Genomic DNA, 23,960 nt, shown 5'->3' with positions numbered 1-23,960 from the left:
GCATCAGGCTGAATATTTAATTGCTTTTTTTCTTTTAAATAGAAAGAGCTTGGCTTCAGTCAGGGCTAATTCATTCTACTTGTCCTACTTCAACAAGTGAAGCTGAGGTTTTCCAAGGGGAACAAACCCTCCCATGACCTGTGATGTTGGAATTCTATATAATCACTCCCAGAGGGAGTTCTTCTACCCTGACTTGAACTTCTCCCCATTGGCTGGGACTGCTCTCAAGGCACCAAAAGCTCAAGTTCAGCAGTGATGTGCACTTTTCAAGAAAGGGGCAATTCTTATCCAGATGTTTCCTGCTTATGCAGTTGTTCAACAAACATGTCCATTAATTAGAATCTTTCATCGTGCTTAACTCTTTGTAGAAAGATGCCAATGCATGACTGAATCCCTTTGCCGTCCACCTGAAACTATCACAATATTGTTAATTGGCTATGTGTGCGTATGTATGCTAAGTTGCTTCAGTTGTGTCTGACTCTTGGTTGACTCTACGGACTGAAGCCCACCAGGCTCCTCTGTCAATGGGATGCTCCAGGCAGGAATACTGGAGTGGGTTGTCATGCCCTTTTCCAGGGGATCTTCCTGACCTAGGGATTAAACACACATCTCCTGAGGCTCTTGCATTGCAAGCGGATTCTTTACCACTGAGCTACTGGGGAAGCCCCCAATTGGCTATACTCCAATATAAAATAAAAAAACAATATATGATATAATAAAATTCTAATAAAAACTTGTAGAGTGAAAAAAAAAGAGAGAAGCTAATAATAGGAAAAGAGACCTTTAGGGATGTATAGTGTATACATCTCTTTCTACCTAGAGGTTAGGATCCTTGTAGTTCTTAAAAGTATGTGCAAGTCTTGCTTTGACTACTTATTAACTCTGTGACTCTGGGCAATTTCCTGAATTTCTTGGTGCCCCAAGTTTCTTTATCTGTACTTGTAATACTAGAGTCTTCTGGATTGGTGAGAGTGGTAAATGAGGAAACACACATAAAGCCATTAGTAGAGCACATGGCATAAATTAGGTAGAAAATAGAGGTTGGTTGGTTTATTGTGGGAGTATGGTCCATTCCCACCACCCATGTTATCACTAAACAAAAAGGAATAAAGATAATAATTTAAGTTGATGTACCCTTAGCATAATCATTCCTTCCCTCAAAAGCAAAATTCTTACAGATATGGCAAGATTTTTTTTTAATCAAAAATTTTGTCATTGAAAAAATGAAAATTTAGACTGAAATGCGGTCTTAGTGATCATACAGTTCAACCCAGTTAACAAATGAGCAAAAGGAGGCTCATGAGACTAAACTTCACCAACTACACCACAAAGAGTGAAAGGGATCATCAGGATCTTCTTAACACACTTCATGCTTTCACAGTTATTGAACAAAAGAGGTTGACATAAAGGGAAAGTAATTGACTGCACCCGGAACCCCACCAGGCAAAGGAAAACTGACTAGTCTCATAGCCACTCAATTACATTTAGAGAACCAAGACTCCCCTTTATGTTAAAGCTTGAGTATCTGCTCCTAGGAAACTTTCCAAAGAAGTTTCATCTCCTGGGCCAGGCCCCAGCCCAACTTCACTTCAGGTCAGTAATCACCAAGTATGACATTGTGCTGGGTGCTGGAATCCAGGCTCAGGGAATTAGCAAAGTGACATTTGAAAAATTGGGCTGTAGAGAAGAATTGAAACTTTTGGATCAAAGCCCCAGGCAATTCAAAGAACCTCTGCTTCCAAGGCATTTGTTTAAAAATTTTGTCCCCATGAAGCTCCTTAGGAGCCTGTCGAACCCTGCACAGACTTTTAATTTCCTGAAAATAATTTTGCTCGAAGTTAAAAATATGCTCGGGCCACCTGATGCTAAGAGCCAACTCAGTGGAAAAGACCTCGATCATGGGAAAGACTGAAGGCAAAAGGAGAGGAGGGCAGCAGAGGATGAGATGGTTGGATGGCATCACCGACTCAATGGACATGAACTTGGGTGAACTCCAGGAGGTGGTGAGGAACAGGGAGGCCTGGTGTGCTGTAGTCCATGGCGTCATAAAGAGTCAGACAGGACTTGGTGACTGAACAACAACAACAACAAGACCCCCAATCCTTCCCTGCCTGGCTTAGGTATCTCTCACACATGCTGGGAGAGATGCCATCTTTGGGCTAGGGGAGGATGGTGAAGAAAGGCTGGTTTGCTAAGATCAGTACTGGGGATCCAAGGTTGGATGTCAGGAACTGACCAAATGCCCATGAGGAGAGGAAAGAAGTCAACACATCAGCAGAGGCTGCATCCCCGGGGGCGGGGGGTGATCAGACTGGATGTCCTCTGCATGTCCAGTTCAGCTCTGTCACCAACAACACGTGACAGTCAAGAGAGGAGTGGAAAATGGCACAAAGGGACGGGCCGAACTTTTCATTTATCTCCCTGACCAACAACAAGACTCAGAAGGCCAAGACCACAGTCTATTAATACCCTGAGCCTCACATGACCAGCACAAAGCAAGATGAAAGAAAACAACAGTCTTGAGGTGGCTCTGGGAAGGGCAGTCGGCTGTGAGCCATGACTCATCACGGGGTAGGAGGTGGGGCAGGAGGAGGGTAGGCAGAACTCTGCCTGAAATCCATCCAAAAGCCCCATTCCATGTGACTGCCATCTCACGAGGGCGTCAGCTTCAATCTTGTCTAAAATTGCACCAATCCCAAGAACACAAAAATTCTCAAGGCTATGACTGTGCATTTAAGGGGAAACAAGAAAAACCCTTTGGCCTGACTGAGATGATCGTTGACTAAGGAAGAGCAGCAAGATAGAGCAGCGAAAATCAGTCAATTGGCAGAAGAATAACATGTCAACCACCCTCTGTTTATTCCTGTGTCAAAAGAAAGTCCTTCCCTTCACTGCCAGGCAACCTCGGGGTCACGAGAGAACCCTGGAACAGGAGGAGACCGGATGCTCTAGCTGGGTGACCTTTGCAGCTGTCAATCACTTAGCAAGTGTTTTCTGCAGGTCAGTTCTGTTCTAGTGTTGCGGTAGGTGACATGGATTAAGACACACGATCCCTAGACTCAGGGGGGTTACCATCCAATCTGTGATGTAAGTCATTTTCCCTTCCAGAGCCTCAGTTTCTTCATTTCTGAAGTGGACATTAAAAAAAAAAAAAAAGACTGCCTTGGACTTCCCTGGTGGCCCAGCGGTTAAGAATCTGCCTGCCAATGTAGGGGACATGGGTTTGATCCCTGGTTCAGGAAGATCCCACATGCCTCAGAGCAACTAAGCCCATGTGCCCCAACTACTGAAGCCCTGGAGCCTGGGGTCTGTGCTCTGCAACAAGAGAAGCCACCGCAGTGAGACGCCTGCACACTGCAACTAGAGAGCAGCCCCATTTTCCGCAACTAGAGAAAGCTTGTATGCAGCAACGAAGACCCAGTGCAGCCAAAAACAAATACACAACTTAAAACAAAGACTACCTACTTCACAGGTTGTAATGAGAATTAAATGAGATCAGTATATAGAAACCAAATACAGGGCATTGTTGCAATAAGGTATTCTTTCTTTCCCTTCCAAATCCCAATCTTTTCGTGAAGTTTAAAGTTGATTATCAAGGGTTATCATTTCCATAAAGCTTCTTCTGTAAAGGGCTAGACAGTAAATATTTTTTGCCTTTGAAAGCCATAAAGTCTCTATTGCAACTACTTAACTCAGCAATGGTAGTACAAAAGCAGCCCTGGACAGTATATAAATGAACAGGTGTGGCTGTGTTCCAATAAAACTTTATTTATAAAAACACATGGGGGGCAGATTCGGCTCTTGGGCTACAGTCTGTCAATTTCTGATAGAGTATAGAATTTGATATATATATTTATCACAGTTCAAGAGTGAGGGCAGAGCCAAACTGCCAGCCTCTGTTTCCCTAGCTTAAAATGTACATGGTAACAGTACCTACTTTAGAATTGTTGTGAAGATTAAATGCATCCATAAAGCACATAGAACAGTGCCTGATACCAAAAATATACTCAATAAATTATATTTGTTTTTTATCATAGCACAGAGAATATTACTAGGTAAAATTACTGCCAGGGAAGGCATAGTGAATTAGTAGGGTAAAGTAGAGCTGGTTTAAAGACCTTTAGAATCGTTGTATTTCAACTTTATATATTGTCAACCAAATGCTTAAATTCTTTCAAATTCTCATATTCCTTTCTGTCATTTTTATTATAGTTCTGATACATTTAATAGCTTCTTGTCTGATGATAAAAGTTAATGTTGATACATTCTGTGACTCACATAGGTGCATCTACCGTGAAGTCTCATTTTGTTAACACTAACTGGTGGTTGCCAAATGCCAGTGACTGTGTTCAGTACTTTACATGTGTGATCTTATTTCACCTTCAACGGCAACCCAATGAAGTGGGTTCTCCACTAGTCAAAAGAGGACTGTGGCCTCATCTGAAGACATACAGCTGTAGCAAGTGGAGGAGCCAGGACTTGGGCCCAGATATGTCTAACAGAGAACATATTTATTTATTTATTTATTTTAACTTTTTGGCTATGCCAGGTGTCACGTGGGATCTTAGTTCCCCGACAAGGGACTGAATCTGTGCCTCTTGCAGTGGAAGCACTGAGTCTTAACCATTGGACCACCAGGGAAGTCCTGAGAACAGGTTTTTCTGATAGTTTAAGGACTTCAGTTTCTCAAGGCTAATCAAAATTGCATCTAGGGCCAAACTTTAAAAATAGTAGTAATATCATGTATTGCTATGTTCTAGGAAACAGTCTGAAAACCTTGTATCAATATTACCCCGTGATAGGTAATCAGCTTGTAACATTAAGGAAGAAATAATATCCAGAAAGGGTTAATAACATGTTTGTGTGTGTGTGTGTGTGTGTGTGTGTGTGTGTGTGAGTTGCTTTGTCATGTCTGACTCTTTGTGACCCCATGGACAGTAGCCCGCCAGGCTCCTCCGTCCATGTGATTCTCCAGGCAAGAATACTGGAGTGGGTTGCCATGCCCTTCTCCAAACAACACATTTGTATGTGTGTTAGTTGCTCAGTCGTGATGAGGCAATGTGTGTGTATGAAAGTTTCCCAGTTGTGTCTGACTCTTTGTGACTCCATGGGCTATACAGGCCATGGAATTCTCCAGGCAAGAATACTGGAGTGGGTAGCCCTTCCCTTCTCCAGGAGATCTTCCCAACCCAGGGATCAAACCCAGGTCTCCCACATTGCTGGCAGATTCTTTACTAGCTGAGCCACAAGGGAAGCCCAAGAATACTGGAGTGGGTATCCTATCCCTTCCCCAGTGGATCTTCCCGACCAAGGAATCAAACCGGGGTTTCCTGCATCGCAGGTAGATTCTTTACCAACTGAGCTATCAGGGAAGCCAATAGCTTTAGGTAAATCACGTAGGTCTGCTTTCCACATCAGTATAATTCTACAGATCCAGAACCAGTACTGTATGAAACTAGCAGCAAGGAGGACAGAATTGATTAATTTTACTTGTGTCAAGGGAGCGTGTGCCTAGGGGTGTAGAGCTGTATCTAGCAATTTATTTACCAAGATGACTTAGCCAGTTAGATTCTTTGCCTCTGGCCACAAGAGAAAAAGCAGAGGAAAACAGACTATTTGCAAATGGCTGTTTGTTTTCTGCTGGGCAAATTTTAGTCCAGGTGCCAGTAATTTGTGGCTGTGTTTAAAGAGGCGGGGGCAGGGTGGGGGTGAGAAGAGGGTTCTAATTCCAGGGTATCATTACTGCTGGGCTGCCTGGGGATCCAGTAGGATCCTCAGTGACTAGCTGTGGAGTAACAGGACCGGTTCTGGGCTCCCGGAGGAAGGGCTGGTGGTCACTGCTTGCCGAAACCACATCCTGCCCTTTGGTTTGACTCATGCTACTCTTAGACACGCTGAGAAGAAAAATCTAGTTGCAAGCAACATCCTACAGCCAATCTCGGAATGGATGCCAACCACAGCTTGAAGGGGTGTGTGGAAGATGAATGGGCAGAAAAGAGACTGCCCTCATATCTCACTTTGCCTGCAGAAAAAGTAGGTTTCTATCGTCTCTTCCGTTCAGTTCATCACAGCATTCAGACTTTTTTTTTTTTTAGCATTCAGACTTTTAAAAATAAATTTGCTCGAGTCACTTCTCTGCTTGAAGCCCTCAAATGCCTTCCCTTAGCCCTTAGAAAAAGATTCAGCCTCCTGACCATGACTGGCTAGGTCCTCCTTGATCTGGTCTTCACTCCCCGTCCAGCCTCATTGTGCCCAGTCCTTCCCCAGCTCACTCCGCTCTGGCTCCACAGCCTGCCTCTGGTTCCCTGAACCACCTTCTAGCTCATTGCCACCTCCCAGGCTTTGTCCCGGGCACATCTTCATGGGCAGCTCCATTCAGGTCTCGGTTTCAATGTTGCCTGCTGAGAGCTCAGAGAGCCCTTTCGGGACTATCCTAGATCTTACTATGGTTTCATTGTTCTTCATCATTTCATTTGTACATGTCTGAAATGATCTTGTTTACTCGCTTGCTGACGGTCTAATTGGAATAGAAACCTCAAGACAGAAAGGGTTGTTTTGTTTACCACTCTATCCCAACCTGCTGCAGAAGACTCTTGAGTGTCCCTTGGATGGCAAGGAGATCAAACCAGTCAATCCTAAAGAAAATCAACCCTGAATATTCCTTGGAAGGACTGATGCTGAAGTTCCAATACTTTGCCACCTGATAACGAAGAGTTGACTCATTGGAAAAGACCCTGATGCTAGGAAGGATTGAGGGCAAAAGGAGAAGGGGGCAACAGAGGATGAGACGGTTGGATGGCATCACTGACTCAATGGACATGAGTTTGAGCAAACACATGGAGATAGTGAAGGACAGGGAAGCCTGGGGTGCTATAGTTATTGGGTCGCAGGGAGTTGGACACGACTTAGTGACTGAACAACAACAACTACCCCAACCTGGCAGATGGCAGGCACTCAACTATACATATATATTTAACACATCTGTCTTTTAGACTCAAGGAGTAGTATAGCTAGAGGGGGCCTGGATAGCAGTTTATGCATATTCCCTCCTGCTTTAGAGGTGGCTCAGGAGGGTCAAATGACATAATCAGCAGTAGATGGTATGGACTGTCAGGCTGGTATTCATATGGGGTCTGTTCCCAGACCGATACATTACTTTTAATGCAAACACATCATTAACGCTTTCCAGGAAGGCAAGCAGCTGAGATTTAAAGGAACACCAGGCACCAGGCACAAACAGAAAGAGCAGCTACTCGCCTTGTTGGTTCGAGGTTAGCCACGCAGCATGCATACCCAAACATACTCTGTCTTGCATAGAATATTGTTAAAAATGTAGTTCATCCCTAAATTCCTCCTTTTCCTACGACAGTAGGCTCTGAGGTTTAAAGGACATGCATGTCTGGTTAGAAAACATGCCAAAGGATTCTCAAAGGTAGGAAAAAACTTTAAGAAGCTTGGAGAAGCCCCTGCCGTTTCTTCCATGCTCAGTACCCAAGCTAGGTGCCCACAGGAAAATTATGTCTTCTGCAATAAACCTTTGGTTATATTCGGCAGTGCCTCTGTGTACTTCCAAGACCCTTATTTATTTAATAGACAACCTAGATTAGAACCTGGAAAGTTTTGTCCTGACTTTGAGCCTGAACACTGACAGGTTGGAAGAGGGAGCATTTTGGCTACATTAATAATCTCCAGGCATGTCAAGATTGGGTAAATATTATTTGCAAGTGAAACATCTCTCTAACTGAGGGCCAAGTTTATACAAATCAATTGTATTCTCAGCCGAGAGCAACTTGCCTCTCTGTCTTCTATCGATCCCAGAAAATTCTGAACTTAGAGTGATTCCCTGTTCCCTGTTGCATCGACCTGAGCAGCTCTGTTTGCCACAATGAGCCTGCTGAAATCAGGCTTCCTGTCTACGCAGCCTCTTTACCGCTTATACCAGGTTCACTGTCACACTGCCCTCGGCCCCTGGCCCACCATTGCTCTCTATTTCTCTTTTTTCCATCTCCAGTTTGGGGCTCATGCCATTTGTCTCTGCAAAGCCTTCTACTGTCTCTCCACCTGGCCAAATCCTGGCCTTCCTTCAAGGAAGGAGAGACTCTCAGGTTTAACCTCTTCCAAGAATCCGCCTCCAGTGTTTCTCCATCTCCAAAGTGGGATGTGAAAGAAAATCAGGTAGGAAAATCAGAAAAAAGTCGATCTCTATATTTTACTTCATCTTTAATTTCTATTTTCATATATTTTCTAACGCCTAATTACCACCCTAAAGATGACAATAGTTACAGCAACAATGGATGTACTGGGCACTGTTCAAAGGCATTTCAAGGGATTAAATTCAGTTTAATTTTGTAGCAGCAGGACAGTAGTTATCATTATTAGCACCTTTTAGAGGTATATGGGACTTCCCAGGTGGCTCAGTGGATAAAGAATCCACCTGCAATGCAGGAGATGCAGGAGACATGGGTTCACTTCCTGGGCTGGGAAAATCCCCAGGAGGAAGGCATGGCAATCCACTCCAGTGCCAGGAGAATCCCATGAACAGAGGAGCTTGGTGGGCTACAGTCCACAGGGGAGCAAAGAATTGGACATGACTGAAGCAACTGAGCACGCATGCATGCATCTGTATATGATTTACAAATGAATTTATGAATATATACGGAGAATACATGCTTAAATTATTAATGCACTGTCAGGTGTCCATGGTCAAAAACACCACCGTTCTGGTCTTTCAGTCTTCCTCCATTTTGGGGGCGCCCCCACTTCGGTGGGTACCCCCTACTTCTGCAAGTATACTCTGTTACTTTTGTCATTGTGTGGGCACCCCCATTTCTTCAGGTAGCCCCCTACTTCTGCATGTAGTCCTCCAATTCCATGGTCATACCCTCAAGGCCTGTGAGTGTCCCCCACTTCTGAGGGCACCTAGAAATTGCACGATCTCCTTGCCTACATGCTTAGGACGACTGAGAAAGCTAGGAATTCTGAGATGCAGCACTGCTTGGTAAAATCGCCAGCACCCTAATCAGCATTCACTTTAAGCCTAGCTCGGGACCCTCACTGCTAATACCCTACAGTGGATTCTCCCAGTTCCCAACCACTTCTGCCATCATTTTCAAATGGGCTTAGGGCTCTGCTCCTTTGATTTTGTTGCCATTGGGAGGGCTGGCCTCCTTCCCTCCATCTCTGTTTCTCAGTCTCGAAGGAAAAACATACCACCAGTTTTAAGACCCAGGGGGCAGGACTCGAACTTTAAGCAAAGGATGGCTGTGCACCACCAGATTAATCCAAGGTCACTTGGGCAGAGGGACCCGGTGCAGGGCCCAGCTGCCCGCACACAGCATGACCCACCAGGGGCTTGGCAACAGCATGCCCTTTAATTGAAGGCATTGGGTTTAAATTTGAGTCATCATCGTGCCATATTTCAGACTTTTGTTTGCCAAACCGCCAGTCAACTTAAACTAAAACATGTTTTTGGAAAAAGATTTTTAGGGGGTGGTAAGAAGTCAGTAACTTGCTGGAAACATTCAAATGGACTTAGGGCTGTAATGCAGAAAAAAATAAAAATGTGTGTCGGTTCAGGTTGTGGATGTTCTCTGTGGCAGAGGAACAGAGAGAGTGCGGTTGCAAACTTTTTGTTTGTCTTTCCCCAACTGTTGCACACCAGGGTCAATTCATTAAGGTCACGTGTGTGTGCATGCTAAATTGCTTCAGTTGTGTCCTACTCTGTGCGTCCCTATGGACTGTAGCCTGCCAGGCCCCTCTGTTCATGGGATCCTCCAGGCAAGAATACTGGCATGGGTTGCCATGCCTCCTCCAGGGGATCTTTCCAACCCAGGGACTGAACCTGCATTTCTTATGTCTCCTGTGTTGTCAGGTGGGTTCTTTACCACTAGCACCACTGCAACGTGGGAATCCCCTTCATCAAGGTCAGGAAATTGCTACTCAAGGTTCTTCCTGGTCTAAAGGCAGCATCTAGAGTTACCAGGTACTTGGCCACATTCTCATGCCATAGAGAGAGCTGGGAGGACCAAAGATCATTCTGGCATTAAAGTGTTAAAGTCCTCTCTTGCACTCATGCCTCAGTGTGTCTTGTTTAAAAACTTATTATGCAAAATATAAGCTGGGCTCCCAAGTGGTTTCTGGGCTGGTTGGCAAACTTGAAAACACACTAGCATCAACTGGTGGATAAACTTAAGTAGCAATGCCAGGGTACCACCTTCAGCTGATGAACTCGAATGTGCTAGAGGTGGGCTTTCTAAAGAAAAAAGTTTCACAGGTGATTCTAATGTGCAACTGTGCATCTTCTGGAGACCTACTTTGCTGGCCTCTCTGTGCCCTGGATGGGTTAGTCAGCACTTGTGTTTGCCTGGTTACAGTTCTAACCCCACCACTGGCCCATCTCCTGGAATCTTCACCGGCTCCCCAGGGGAATTTCCAAAATGTGTTGGTCTTGAGGCATGGTGTAAACCCATTTTTGAAAAAGTGACCTTTCATAAGTGGGTAAGTTGCTGCTTTTAGAGATTTTAAATCATCTTTAAAAACCACAGTTAAAACTGTGTTTAAGCCATTGGTGGTATGGAAAGAAGTGGGTAGAGGCAATGAGTGTAGCCTAAAGCCAATTAAACAAAGGTACAAACGTTACATAAAAACCCTCCAATTTATCATCAACTTTCTGATTCTAAAAGTTCCACAAATTTTCATGCTATCTGATAAAAATCATAACATTGAGATAGGAGTGTTGGCCATCTTTTTCATTCTCTCTGCCTGTCTCTTTCACGGAGACTGATAACTAGTATGAACATGATACATTTTTTAAAATGTACTTTGTCTTTAAAGAGGTTAAACAAATTTGAAGGCTTCAAAGTTGATTCTTCTGGTACTGAGGAATCATTGTAGTATTAAGAAATCATTAGGCCAAAGCAGTAAGATGAGGATAAAACACTGGCAAGCTACTCTGCAAAGTTGCTTTAAGGATAAGAAGACTATTTGAGAACAACTTAAGTGTCTTAAGTTCCTTAGAAGAAAACCCTCAAAATGTGGTGCCTATCATTAAAATGTTTAAGCTCTTTATAAAAATAACATTTCTCAAATTGCAGAGGACTCTAACAGTGAAGAGGAAAAAAAGATTATTCTTTCCAAAATAGATATTTCCCCCCTCTTCCTGAACCTAATAACAGAAAGCATTCAACAGTTTCTTTAACTTAAAGATTAGGAGATTGTGCTCATACTGTTAGACACAAGTTCTTCATGCTGAGTTTTAATCAAGAGCAAAGGACATGATTCTCTATTTTTTTTAAGTAGAAAAACATTTTTTTAATCAACCAAACTGCAAAGGTCTTTCAGGGAGAATAAACAAAGAAGATTTAATAGTCAACTAGTCTAAAAATTAAGTCTGGAAAAGGTTACCAATTATAAAATCTTGTCATTATAATCAAAAATATTAATTGAATTCCCAGAAATAAAATTGCCTTGTGTGATCAATTAGTTGACTCTTATAAATAGTAATTTTGATAGGTAGGTAATAACAAATATTAGTAGCTGACTTTGACTAACATATTCCAGTCTGCAGAAAATGTCCATGTACGTTACTGAGTTTCACAGCTACTCTGTGAAGTTAGGTTATTCTAAGTCCTTCTTACACTTGGGAATGTGAGGGTGAAACAATGCGAAAGCAGTGGAGCTGAGATCTGACCGCAGGCCATTTTACTTTCAGCCCTTTGCTTATATGGAGCTCCTCCTTGTAGCAGCTTAAGAGTGCGGACTTTAACTGCTGGTTTCAGATCTGGGTATCTTTGCTTATGTAGCTTTGTGACCTTGGACAGGTTATTTTGCTTCTCTATACCTCTCTATTTATGTAAACAGAGAATAAAAGTACCCACACTTTACATGGTTAATGGAAGGCCAAGAGGTATTAGTGCACACAATTGCTTGAAATAGATCTCCACAATTCAACTCCTTTGTTCCTGTGCTTTATCTTATTTCTTGGGGAGAGGAGAACAGGTAGAAAGGAGAACCATCTAAAAATTAACCATATGCTGATCAGTTTGGGATCAAGACATCAGATGTGGGAGACTGGAAACTATTCACTTTCCTAGCGACAAGTTCCAGGTCTTCCTGGGCCTGACTCCAACCAGCCTGCACTGAGTTGTGGGCCGAAATGACCTCCCAGAGTCAGCAGACTCACACTGAATGACATGAACATTTCATCAGGAAGGTCTCTGATTGTTATCCCTTTTGGTCTGGAATAAGGGTTCATCTGAAGAGCAGACAGATCTGATTATGGGCTCAGCTCAGAGCTTCTAACCTACAAGAGGCCTGGGTTTGTGTGTGTGTGTGTGTTTTAAAATCAGGTCAGTTGGGACAGCCAGGCCTGTATCTGCCCAGATGACAGGTGAACGATCCAGGCCTCAAGGGGGCTTGAATGTCATCGCTCTGGCTGGGCCTTTGCAATCATCTGACTCATTGACATGGCACTGAGAAGCACAGCAACCCAGGAAAAAGAAAATAAAAACCGACCGACCAACACCCATAGCGGGTAAACTGCCTCCTACTTCTGATCCTAAAACCCAAACAGCTGCTACCTCCTGGATGGAACCGCTGACAACAACACGCAAGGGAGCTTAGGGGGAAAAGCAGCCACCGAGCAATTAAAAAGAATCAGTGACTTGAAGGTCATGGTTAGGCTTAACTTGTTTTACTACCTTCATCATTAATATTTTGCTAAAGCTCAATACTTTTTTTTTTTCCCCCAATGCAGGGTTTAAAATAGGAAGCAACTGACCCAAGCAGGTAGTTTCAGGCTTGCAGTGAACCTGGGACTGAATATTGTCCTCACGTGGTGGTGGAGGGGTGGGAGAAGGGAGTCAGAGAAACAAGGTTTCAACGTGCCTGAACACCCAGCTTTGAGGCTTAAACCAAAAATGTCTTAAGTTCACCCAGAGTCAGCTAAAGCTGGGCAAGGAGGAAGGCCAGTGAGAACGACCAGAGGGGCATAAAATTTTTAAAACAACCCAAGGTGCTTTACAACTTGTTTTCTGCTAAATTCTCTCTGGCTAATGTTGCTGCCAGAGCCCACGCTGCCTGCCCTGTGGCTCACGTGAGGGATTATGACGGTACCTGTCTGGGGGTGCCAATCACAGGGATATCCTAACAGGATCCATACGGAACCGGAAGTCCATCTGGGGAGGGGGAAGTTGAGGAGTCTATTTTCTGCTTTCCTCAAGATGCCCAGGGTCCTAAAGTTACTTTTATTCTTATCATGCAGGGGTGGGGGTGGCTTGTCTACTTCAAGACAAGCTAAAGAGACACTTCAACTTGAGAATCTGGGTAATCTACAGAGACTTACCCGTACGACGTAGTTAAATCTTCTGGAATCCAGAATGGCAGTTGAGAAGTCCAGCCTGTTGAAAGCTTCCCCCAGAGTGCAGTACCCATGGCGCTGAATGTGAAAACAGGGGGTGCAGAGGTCAAGTTCTAGAATGATCTGCTGGGACTCTGCCGACTAGCTGGGTGGCTGTCTAAGGTAACCTGCTCCTTTCCTGCACCATGATCAGCTCTTTCTGGGAAACTCCACCCCCCTACCCCTCACCCCCGGGAGCCACAAAGATGGGTGGTTCAGCAGGCAGTTGCTTTAGTCAGTGACTGAAGTCATGACGTGTACCCTGTGGGCCCTTGTCCTCCACATGCCCTTGCTTGTTGAGGAACAGTTGGGAGATGGATATGTGATATATGTTGATCATAGGAACATACTTCTGGGGGGAGAATTAACCCTGCGTGTGTTAGCTCTGCCTGCCACCCTGCCTCACGTCTCAGGGCTTTTCTCACTGTGATCATCAGAAGCGTTTTTAAGGCTTCACGAAGGAGCCAGGAAGTTTTGGTCTTTCCCCTGTGAATGCACAAGGCACTGAGGGTGGAAACCCCTGACTCACAGCCCCAGCTCTACTCCTGGTACCTGGGTGGTCTCAGGTATATCACTGTCTCCCTCTCAGGGCCTCAAATCACAGAGGGAACTAGTTCTCTGAGGTCCCTGACAGTGATAGAAATTCTATCAATCTGCCATGCAAATTTAGATATTACAACGTCGTGTTCTCTTTTGCATCTTGTTTGTGCAGTGTTGCAACAGGCAGGCACAAAAACGTCTGCTGTATTTAGTAAGTAGACCTCCAGGGCTAAAATGAACCGAGTTGAAGTCTAAAACTGATGTTAGAACAAAAGGGAAGCACTGTCTTGAGGGAAAGGCTGGAACTTTATAACAGTACTTTTGAGATGGGAATATTCATCTCCATAAAGCACTTTTACAGTCATCATCTCACTGAACAACTGGGGAGTCCACCTAGTGACTTTTGCCTCTATCTCTGCAGCCCCAAACTCTGATGGTTGGCTAGGTAGTGGGCTGCAAGCTACCACCACCCACACCCAAAGGGACAGTCCTATATTCTCCTAGGGCAGGTATAAAACTAAGCGTTCTCCTTAACAAACAGATGAGTGCTCACCTCTTTAGTACTTCCTTTGTGAACATAGATCCATTTTTCCTGGTGGAAATCTAAAAAAGACAAACAAAAAACCTGATAGCTTTAAAATTTACAACATGGCCAAGATTTTGCATTTATTTTTCATTTATTCCAAAGTGTTAACAAGTTTTGACAGAAAATACAAAGACTCTGCTGACAGTCTAAGGGGATGCAAAAGCCTAATTTCTGCAGTGTATAAATACCAGAGTTATAATTTACTTTGTTGAAGGCATTTCAAGTCTTTGATACTCAGATCGAGTATACCAAAGCTCCAAATTAAAGAAAAAAATCTAATATCCAAGTACAAGTTTGTGTTAAATGCCAAGCCTACAAGTTAAACAGTAGAAATAAAACAGATAACATGAAGAAGCCAAGCAGTACAGATGGAATCAACCAAAGATCTGTAATTCCTGCTTATTAACAGAAATTTAGACTCTCTGTTCATACATCCAGCATCTAGAACTGTTACTAGTATTTATACAAGGAAAGAGGGGGAAAAAATTTACATTCAAAGCCTCAAAACCCAGTTCCAGATGAAAGCACACACTGGTGGTTCAGCTGACCATATCACTGAATAATAACTATGTCAAATATAAGTGACAAGCCGGGGGAAAAAACACCCCAACTAGCAACTGACTTATAAACACAACTATAAAGAATACACTAATCTCACTCATAAAATGCACAACCAGGTTTCTGAGTGCAAAGATCCCGGTAACCTCTGTCAATGACACAGTCAACGTGAAAACCAGTGCCAACCACGTGAGGTGTGATTCCCGCCCCCCACCGCCGCCGACAGCCCCCGCCCCACCCCAAGAACCAATCAAAACGATCTACAGACAGCTTTCTTTCTTAAGTTCAAAACAAACAGCTTACACTGAGTTTTGGTTTTGCTATTCAGCATGTCCTTCTTTCTCTTCTTGGCTGCAACGTCATAGTTCAGGCTGTTGAAAAGATTCTCCTTATTGTATACTTCCTTGCTGCAGTAACTAGGAATAACAAGACCAGAGGGGATGAGCTGTAACAGTTACATTTTAACATGAGCTGTTTCTATAAATAACTCACTGCAGTTATAAAACTCAGTCATATGTGCCCCTCAAACAAAGCAATAAAATAATCACTCAAAAGTGATCGGGGTTGCACAGGCCCAAACTTGCCTCTTTTAGGAAGAAAATAGTGTCAGATCTCTATGGAAGACAGGGATGGGGACTTCTACTCGTTTTGAATGCCCAACAGTGTTTGCCATTGTATTAGATACATAGTTCTGCACTCTTTAAGAGCCACCCAGGGTACAGCAACATTATTTTAAGCAAAAATCATGAATGGGTGGGGAGGGAGGAAGAGGAAGGGCTACTGGTATCACTACAATATACAATATTTTCATTTTGCAAAAATCATCTACCTCAAGCTGCTTAAAAAAATAGCTTTATGGAGATATGATTCACATACCATATCTTTGACCTTTATTTATTTTTAGTTGAAGGATAATTGCTTTACAGAATTTTGTTGTTTTCTGTCAAACATCAACATGAATCAGCCATAGGTATACATGTGTCCCCTCCCTCTTGAACCTTCCTCCCATCTCCCTCCCCACCCCAAGCTGCTTTTAACTAGCATGCTCCCCTCAGGTCTTTAAAACATTTACAGAAGTCTGACTTACAGACTGTATTTCTAGGAGGTGTTCAGTGTATAGTGTTAGTTATGTTTCGTATCTTTCCTTGACTAACACTAGGCATCATGTTGTGAGGTGAAGACCTTGAATCCTAAATGAAACAAGCTGAATTTACAATTCACACATCTATTAGGGCTGAAAAGACAGAACTGGCCAATTCACAAGTCACTAAGCAATGTACAGTTTCAACTTGGGTTGGGGCATGTTTCCTTCAGTAAGCTTAGCTGTCTTTGGGGGGCTGATGGAGTTCTATTATGTAATGGGACTTGAGAGTAAATCTCCAAAGAGTTTCCACAGAAGAAATGCAGGAGAAATATTGAGAAGATACAATGAAAAGATCCCCTTACCCCTACCTCCCAACCCCCATGGGGTATGCATATGCCAGGCAAGATTTTTATTTTTTTCAGGCAAGATTTATAATGTCAACCAGTAAAACATCAACTAGGTTTTTTTTTTTCTTACATCAACCATATATTAGAGCCCTTTAACTTTCTGAATTCTTTTGCTGAATGTAAAATATGATTTGATTTGTATCTTGTTTGGACCAACATCTGTTGGATAAGATGAGGCACGCCTGCACTTCTCCATGTTATGAGTATTATGTAAAAGAGAAAAGAAGGCTTGAAAAACAATCTCCAGGATCCTATTACTATCAATACAATGATCTCTCCAGTACTTCAATAAGTACAATAAGTATCTTGCTAACATGCTTACACGTGACAGCACCAACAATATACTCAGTGTTTCTGGACCCAGAGGGATAGGCTTGATGGATAATCAGTCATTTGTTAATCTTCCCTCAGGAGGCCAAGCTTAATACCATTTATTGAACTTCCTAATATCATTAGCCCTCTCCTTCTCATCCCGGGATACAGGATACTTTGAGGTTTCAGCGGGTTTATTGTAGAAATGCCCTGTCTTAGGGAACACTAAGTCTTACTGAGCCCAGGGTGAATGTTTTGGGCCTGGCTTTGTATCACACGTGAGTGTATATTTGCTTGCACAGCTTTAGGGGCACAAAACCACTGAACAGCCAGCTGCCCAGTGCCAAGTTCAGCAGGATAAGAGGGGCAGAAGAAACGGAGAGCGGAATTCGGAGTCCTTAGAGCTAATTTAAGAAATTTCTGTCAACGCTGAGGAGAAGGGAGGAAAATGGAAAGTCACTTGACTGGTCCATGATGTACCAAAGCTGAGAACAGCTTTAGAAAACAAAGTTGAGGCCATTTTGTGTAAAAATATCACACGAAGACTTATTTTTAAAGGAAACACACACTGGCACCATGAGCAGACACCTACAGCCTGAATTCCACATAGAGAGCACCACAAAATGAAGCTGTCTTATTCTCAATCACACATTTAAGGTTTAGCAGAGCAGTTTTGGAGCCTGGGCCATAGATTGTGACCATTCCTTAGCAATGTTAAATATTTATCTTTCATCTTATTCTTTTCTAATTGAAAACATTCCTCAAAGGAATTTGAGCATTTGCTTTCCTCACAGAAATAACAATAACCTGCTTTAAGCCCGAGTGACTCATTTCCAAAGCTAGTTTAAGAAGAATTTGACATAATTGATGATGCTCTCCCACTGGAGAATGTAGAAAAGCTTTAACCAAAGAGAAACCCTGCACTTTTCACTTAGGTTTTGGACATCAGAGGTAGGGCCTGGAAGGAAGGACTATGGGGTTTATTTGTGTTGCCTGCTTATATGTTTTCTTTTAAGCAATAATATATTCAGTTAGAGGCTATTTTGAGAGTTCAATTATGTCCATTTCAAGAAAATGCAAAGCCAATGGAAAATTACAACTGAAATTTTGAACAAGAAAAGCCATCATCATTTAGGAACCACGACTTTTTTTTTTTTTTATAAGCAAAACCATTTAAAGAGGCTGTCTTCATTAAATGCAATAGTAACCAGTAACTTGCTATTTTATAGTCAGTTCTAATAATAATCTTGATTTTTATAGGCACAGGCCTAGAATAAGAAAAAAAAGACCTCTTCCAGCCCTGTACTGTCATCACACACATACCAAGATACTTAAAGACAACTTTAGAAAAAATGAAAGATTTCAAAATAAGTGCATTTGGCAGCAGAGACAAAGGGAGGGAAGAAGAAAAAAAAGAAGTCCTATTTCTCATTTCATTTGTAATAGACCATTTGGAGAAAGCTGTGGCCTACTCCTAAGGGCTTAGTTGTAGATTAAGGCCAATGAGAGTTCTAGGCTAATTTGCTCCAATACATACCCAAACTGTCAGACTCACAGGGCGAGAACCCCATTATTGTGGCAAAACAAACAGCCTAGTGTATGAAGCCCTGAGAACACTGCCTTGCACACAGTAAGTGCTCATAAAAATCTTAACCATTATTTTATTTGCTTATTCACTATTTTATTTGCTTGTTTTCATTTGTGCATCCAGGGCACTGGGGTAAACGTCCTGCTTCCTGGTTCAGCCTCAGCTGTACTTTTGGAGTTTTCAGAGGCACCACTGCAGGCTTGCAGAAGAGTGGCCCAGGCTCAGGGAGCTGAGATTACTCATCTGGGGGGTGGGGCAGGGCAGGGCTGGGGGTTATTGGTGAGCAGGACGGCTTGCGAGGTGGCTAAACCACCAGTTCCTTGAAGCCTTCTTGGATCACCCTAATTCCTGCTAAACTCTTTCCTTGAATTTTCTTCATCTGCCCAAATGTAACACTTGCCATTCCTCTTAGGTAGTTTCAACTTTTTCACAAGGCGCCTCCTTGAAGCTTATCTGAAATCCTCCCTTGATCTCAGTTCAGGGCACTTAGCTGTGATGGGGTTTTGGAACATTCTGCTGCTGGAAGAAGACAGGGCCCGGGACACAGAGAGAATGGCCAGCAGGGTCCAGAGAAGGTGCTCTGGGCAGAGAAGCTGTGGTCCACACATAAAAAACACCATGGTCCCCAGGCTGCAACACATCAAGGGCACCCTCACCCTCCGCTGCCCACCCCCCCTACTCTTGTCCAGGCAGCTCACAGAATGGGAGGTGCAATCAGACTAAGAGCCTGAGGCCTCTTTCGCAGGCCTCTGTTGCACATCCACCCCCCTTCCCTCTCTTTCAAAAGGGCCTGCCTTTTGTTTTCTCCTAACAGGAGAGGCATTCAGCTTCACCTGAGTAGGCAGGCTGGCAACCCAAACCTGACATCACAGGGCAACATCACCAGGACTGAAAACAGGAGGGATATTTGAGCCTGTAAACCCGGGTTTCAGAAGGCCAACGGCTTTGAAGAAATTGGCAGACTTCTCATGTGAAGTAGGGAAGGGACTGTTTACAATTGCTGGGAGGAAAAAAATACTCTGCAAACAAACAGGCAGCTGCTTTGCTAGGAGCTACCAAATGAGTCCTCAAATCTGACTCATCCAAGAGCCCCAAGTGGTCACTAAATGGATCACCATTTGTGATGATGGTGGTAGGCTAGCAGTTCTAGCTAAGATGGCCTGAAAAGGGAGGAAACAAAGGAGGTTCAAGACGGGGAGAGAGAGGTGGGAAGCTAAGGGTAAACTTTCATGGTTAAGGTAAACCTGTCTCCAGGTCTCCCCTACTATGGAGAGAGAGGCACCGCTATTCTAAATAGGAGTGACACCAGCTTATCTCCCAGAGCAGATTCAGTGTGAATGTGTATGCCAAGCAGAGCCTCTGATTTGGAAACTCTCCTGCTGAACCCACTGGTCTGTCTCCCACTAAGGAACATCCTACGCTTGTACATGCGTGAGCTGCTGGGACACAGCTAAGCAGACCATGGCTGCACCTCCCTAGGAAGAATCCAAACTGCCACCTCAAAATGAAGTCCAAAACATTAGATCCTCACTTCTTAGGAATAAGGAGGAAGGAAGGAAGGAAGAAAGGAAAGAAAGAAGCTTCCATTCTACTATACTAAAAAAGAAGCTTTTAGTCCAGGGAGAAAAATTTAGGCCAAATAGGCAACTAGAGTCCCTAAAAGTCTAGAGACAGCAGTTGGTCTTTTTATTTTTCTGTAAATTTTCTGAGTTTCCATAAGTAAGATTTCTTTAGAGTGCTTCCCAAACTCCCTAGGGACAACCTCAAGTATCTTTAAAGTAAAGGTCAATGTGCTCTTGTCTTCCCTGGCAGACCCCCAAGATTAATTACTTTTATTTTTTTCCACTGGAAAACAAAAAGTGATGCTTCACAAATCACAAACAGGTGCAGGGTCCTGGAGGTCAGGACGCTGAAATAACCATATTTCCTTGATAGTTTTTGTAAAATTGAGTGCCAGGGGCTCAGCCACACAACCACTGGTAAATCTGAGTGGGAAGCTGGCCCTTGTACAGGATTCTCCACTGAAGTCAGTGTAAGGGCTGGGGGTGGGGAGCAGTGGTTTTCACCAAAGGCCACGGGTAAAGTCACCCAAGGGTGAGCAGGCTGCACTGATCCCCTCTGGGCCAAATGGCAGCGATGTGGATGCCAACTGTGGTGATGAGGGCTGACAGACTCCAGGCCGTCTAACTCCTTAGTTGCGGCTTCTGTGTTATTAAACGGGGTGGGGGTGGGGCTTCAGGCTCCTCGGAAACTCAGATTTTCCACCACACTGACAGCTCAGGTGGAACTTGACTCCAGAGGCTCACCCAAGCCAGGCGGACTTTCTGCAGGGGATGGGCATCACTTGAAATGGGGGCGCACTCACTATACAAAGAAAACGACCGAAAGGGCCACTGAGGAAACAGGTGCAAAGACTCTGTCCTCCCACAGGCCGAGGGCTTGGGTTTTCAGCCCGCCTCCCTCCCCTCCTCCGCAGCTCTGCCTCCTCGGGTCTTTACCGACGCTCCGCCAGCACGGATGCCCCAGGGGCCATCTGGTCGCCCCTTCCTGGTTACTCATCCTCCCTGCCCACTCTGTGGTCGTCTGTGCGTGGGAAGAGCCTGGAGGCGCGGCGGGCGGGACCCGTGTCCAATCCTGTCTCAGACTTGTGCTCAGAGCCCCGCCACCCCAGGGTCCACCCCAGGGTCCCCCCCAGGTGAAGGTCATGCGGCCCACTCGCCGGCGTTCACTCCCACCCCCACCCCCCACGCAAATCGCACGACGCTGGTGTCCTTTAAGGCAGTGGACCCCTGAAGTTGAGTCTAAGTTTTAGCATTTGGGGATAAGATCAGTTTCTCAGAGGGACCAGGATTCTGTAAGAAGTGCCCACTTGGAGACGCTGACCTTGAATAATAAGAGAAACCAAACGCCCGTGCTCTGGCGACATCTCTGCAGAAACCCAGGATGATTCACTTCCATCCTTCTGGTCCGGGGCTCCCTCCTCACCCTGTTCCGGCCTGTCTGCGTCCCATTCACCCGCCCCCCACTCCGAGAGGCCAGCCCGGGTCTGTCCACCGCAGCTGAAGTTGGTGGCGACCCGCTCACCTGCCGAGGTCGCTCACGAAGCTGCCGCTCTTCTCGTCCAGGAAGCGTTTCCAGCCATCCGCCGTCTTCACCCAGCTCTGCCCGGGCGACCGCCAGTCCTGCCCGAGGAATGGCATGGCACCGCCGAGGGATGCGACGGATGGACGCGACGGACTGATGGACGGGGACCTGCCCGGCGGCCTCGGGGGCGCGCCTGCCCTGGGCGGCTGCTTGGGGTGCTTGGGGGCCGGTGAGGGAGCGGCTGCGGGATCGGGGTGCGGGACGAGGTGCGGGCGCTCGCGGAACGCACGGTGGAGGGTCGCGGGGCGCGCGAGGCTCGCTGCAGTGCCGCGCTGCGGTCCGGGCCGCCGTATTTATCATGGGCCGCCGGCCGCGGCTCTTTGTTGCCGGAAGAGCCTCCTGCTCTTAGCCCGGCCCCCCCAGCCCGGAGGCCACGTGGCTTTGTTTATAGGCTCGACTTGTTTTCCGAGGCGCCCGCGGCTCCAGCTCTTCTGGCCGTTGCACAACTGCTCGCCGATGGAAACTTGAGGCCGCGCTGCGGGGCGAGGCTCCCACTGTCCCCTCCGCCCCGGGCCCCTCTGCCTCCCTTCCCGCACGCAAACGGCGCAGCTGCTGCGGCTCGAGCGCGAGGCCGGGCGCTCGGGGAAACTGCGCCGAGTCCCCCTGCAGCTCCCGGCCTGGCGAGGTGCGGGGAGGACTAGGCCCGGGCGGCGTCTGGATCGCGGCGGAGCGGGGGTGGGGTGAAAGGAGGCTCCCCGCCTCCCTGCCCCGAGCTGTCACTGTCGAGCCCCGCGGTTCCGAGCGGCCTTGCGGGAGCCGACCCGGCACTGCGCAGCCCGGAGCCGGGTAGCGGGGCGCAGCCTCCTGGCCTCTCTCACTGCCTAGACCTCGATCTCCTCGGCGGAGGAAGGGATCCGCCGCGAGGCGCGGATGGGGAGGAGTGACTCCTCCCTCTGCCCTCGAACTGTTGAAGAGTCTGCTGTCAGACCTGTCCCCCGGGTGGCAAAGGAAGGAGGAGGAGGCCGGGATGCGGCTGGTCCCCGGGCGGTGGGAGTGGAGAGCAGGGACCGTCCCCTAGCCCACTCTGCGCGCCCTAAGCGAGCGGCGCTGGCTGCTGCGGCGCCCGGGCCCCGCACAGCGCAGTCGGGGAGCAGGTTAGGCATGTTCTAGCTCCGCTCACTGCCCGAGCCTCCGTCTAGGGCGCCGGGGCCTGGGCGTTTGTTCTGAAGAACCGCAAAGCCCGTTCCCCTTCCTTGGTGTTTGGTATCCTCTGGGCTATTAGGCCCTCCTTCGGGAAAAATCAGGCCAGGAGTTTTGTTTTTGTTTTGGTTAGAGTTTCCAGAAAGCCCCTCCGCCCGACTGATGGGTACTGAAGGAAGTTCGGTCAAAGCCCACAGGGAGGAGGCAATGCCCCCGGAGTCCTAGACCCTCACAGACCTCAGTTTATTCACCTAATCCTCCTAACAGCGAGCAGGGGGTCCAGTCTGGCAGCGATCCAGCCCCTGAGAAAGGTTAAGCCTGCGACTTAGCCAGGGTCACAAGGCTTGTTTCTTCACAACCCACTGTACAATCTGAAATCACCCTGTTTGCTCTTTGGTAATAAGCTACCACTCTTGCAGAATGTACCCTCGGGGGGAGCTCCAGCGTCTTGTTTGGGGAGCATCCCAGCTCCAGCACTTTGCCAGGCTTGGAGAAGGCCTTCCATAACTATTTGTCGTATGAGTAGGTGAAGGCATATGGGAGGCTGCTGACCTCAGGCTATCATCTTGCTCTTCATGACTTCTAGCTATGGTGCTTTATGATCTGTTCCGATTGGTGACTGGATTGCAAAGAGTGGTCACAGCAGAGTAAAATGTCCATGCTCAAGAGTTAGCTTCCGCTTGATTCCTTGATTCCTCCACAATCCCTCCTATGCAGCCACCAACTCTGCCATCTATAAGGCTCAGAGTAGACAAATTGTGTCTTGGGAGGGGTATGTGTAGGAGGGGAAAGGAGATGTTTTTAATAAAGTCTGTTTTCAAGTAGCCAGAGTTTTCTGATTCAGGTTTTCCACCATAAATAATTTATTAGTGTAGTAATAGTAAAAATAGCTTGTAAAAACACTGCGGAAGGTCCCAAACAAATGATAGTCACTATGATGCGGCTCATAGATGAGATAGTGTTGGGTCTGGCCTGTGTTGGAGAGAGCTGATACCTGCAAGGGAGCGTAATTAAGGGATGTGATTATTAAAGATGCGCGCTAGCTACACGTCAGCAAGCTATAGCTCTGTAGAAACTACAGAAGGCAGAAGATTTGAATTCTAATCCTGCTAGAGCAACATATTGTCTGTCTGACCTGGATGAATGACAGATTCTGGAGGCCCAGGTTTCTCAGCTGTCAGGAAAGAACAGAGTCTATAAATGTC

At 45.8% G+C, this 23,960-nt stretch overlaps 1 protein-coding gene across 2 annotated transcripts in view; it reads right to left on the bottom strand.

Annotated features, from left to right (window-relative positions):
• Positions 1-22,559, bottom strand: part of FBXO32 (F-box protein 32) — a 37,590-nt gene extending 15,031 nt beyond the window's left edge. Inside the window, exons 1-4 of one of the 2 annotated variants that reach the window (XM_069599935.1) lie at positions 21,556-22,559; positions 15,384-15,496; positions 14,490-14,539; positions 13,343-13,435 (exon numbers count right to left, since the gene is read on the bottom strand). In XM_069599935.1, the coding sequence (XP_069456036.1) occupies positions 13,343-13,435; positions 14,490-14,539; positions 15,384-15,496; positions 21,556-21,671 (372 nt within the window). In that variant the 5' untranslated portion in view covers positions 21,672-22,559. The remainder of the gene's footprint in view (positions 1-13,342; positions 13,436-14,489; positions 14,540-15,383; positions 15,497-21,555) is intronic. The other variant, XM_069599937.1, reaches the window with a different exon arrangement.
• Between the last annotated feature and the right edge of the window lie 1,401 nt (positions 22,560-23,960).

The sequence above is a fragment of the Ovis canadensis genome, chromosome 9, assembly GCF_042477335.2.
Source record: "Ovis canadensis isolate MfBH-ARS-UI-01 breed Bighorn chromosome 9, ARS-UI_OviCan_v2, whole genome shotgun sequence".
Taxonomy (NCBI): domain Eukaryota; kingdom Metazoa; phylum Chordata; class Mammalia; order Artiodactyla; family Bovidae; genus Ovis; species Ovis canadensis.
This window is presented reverse-complemented; position numbering and strand designations above follow the sequence as displayed.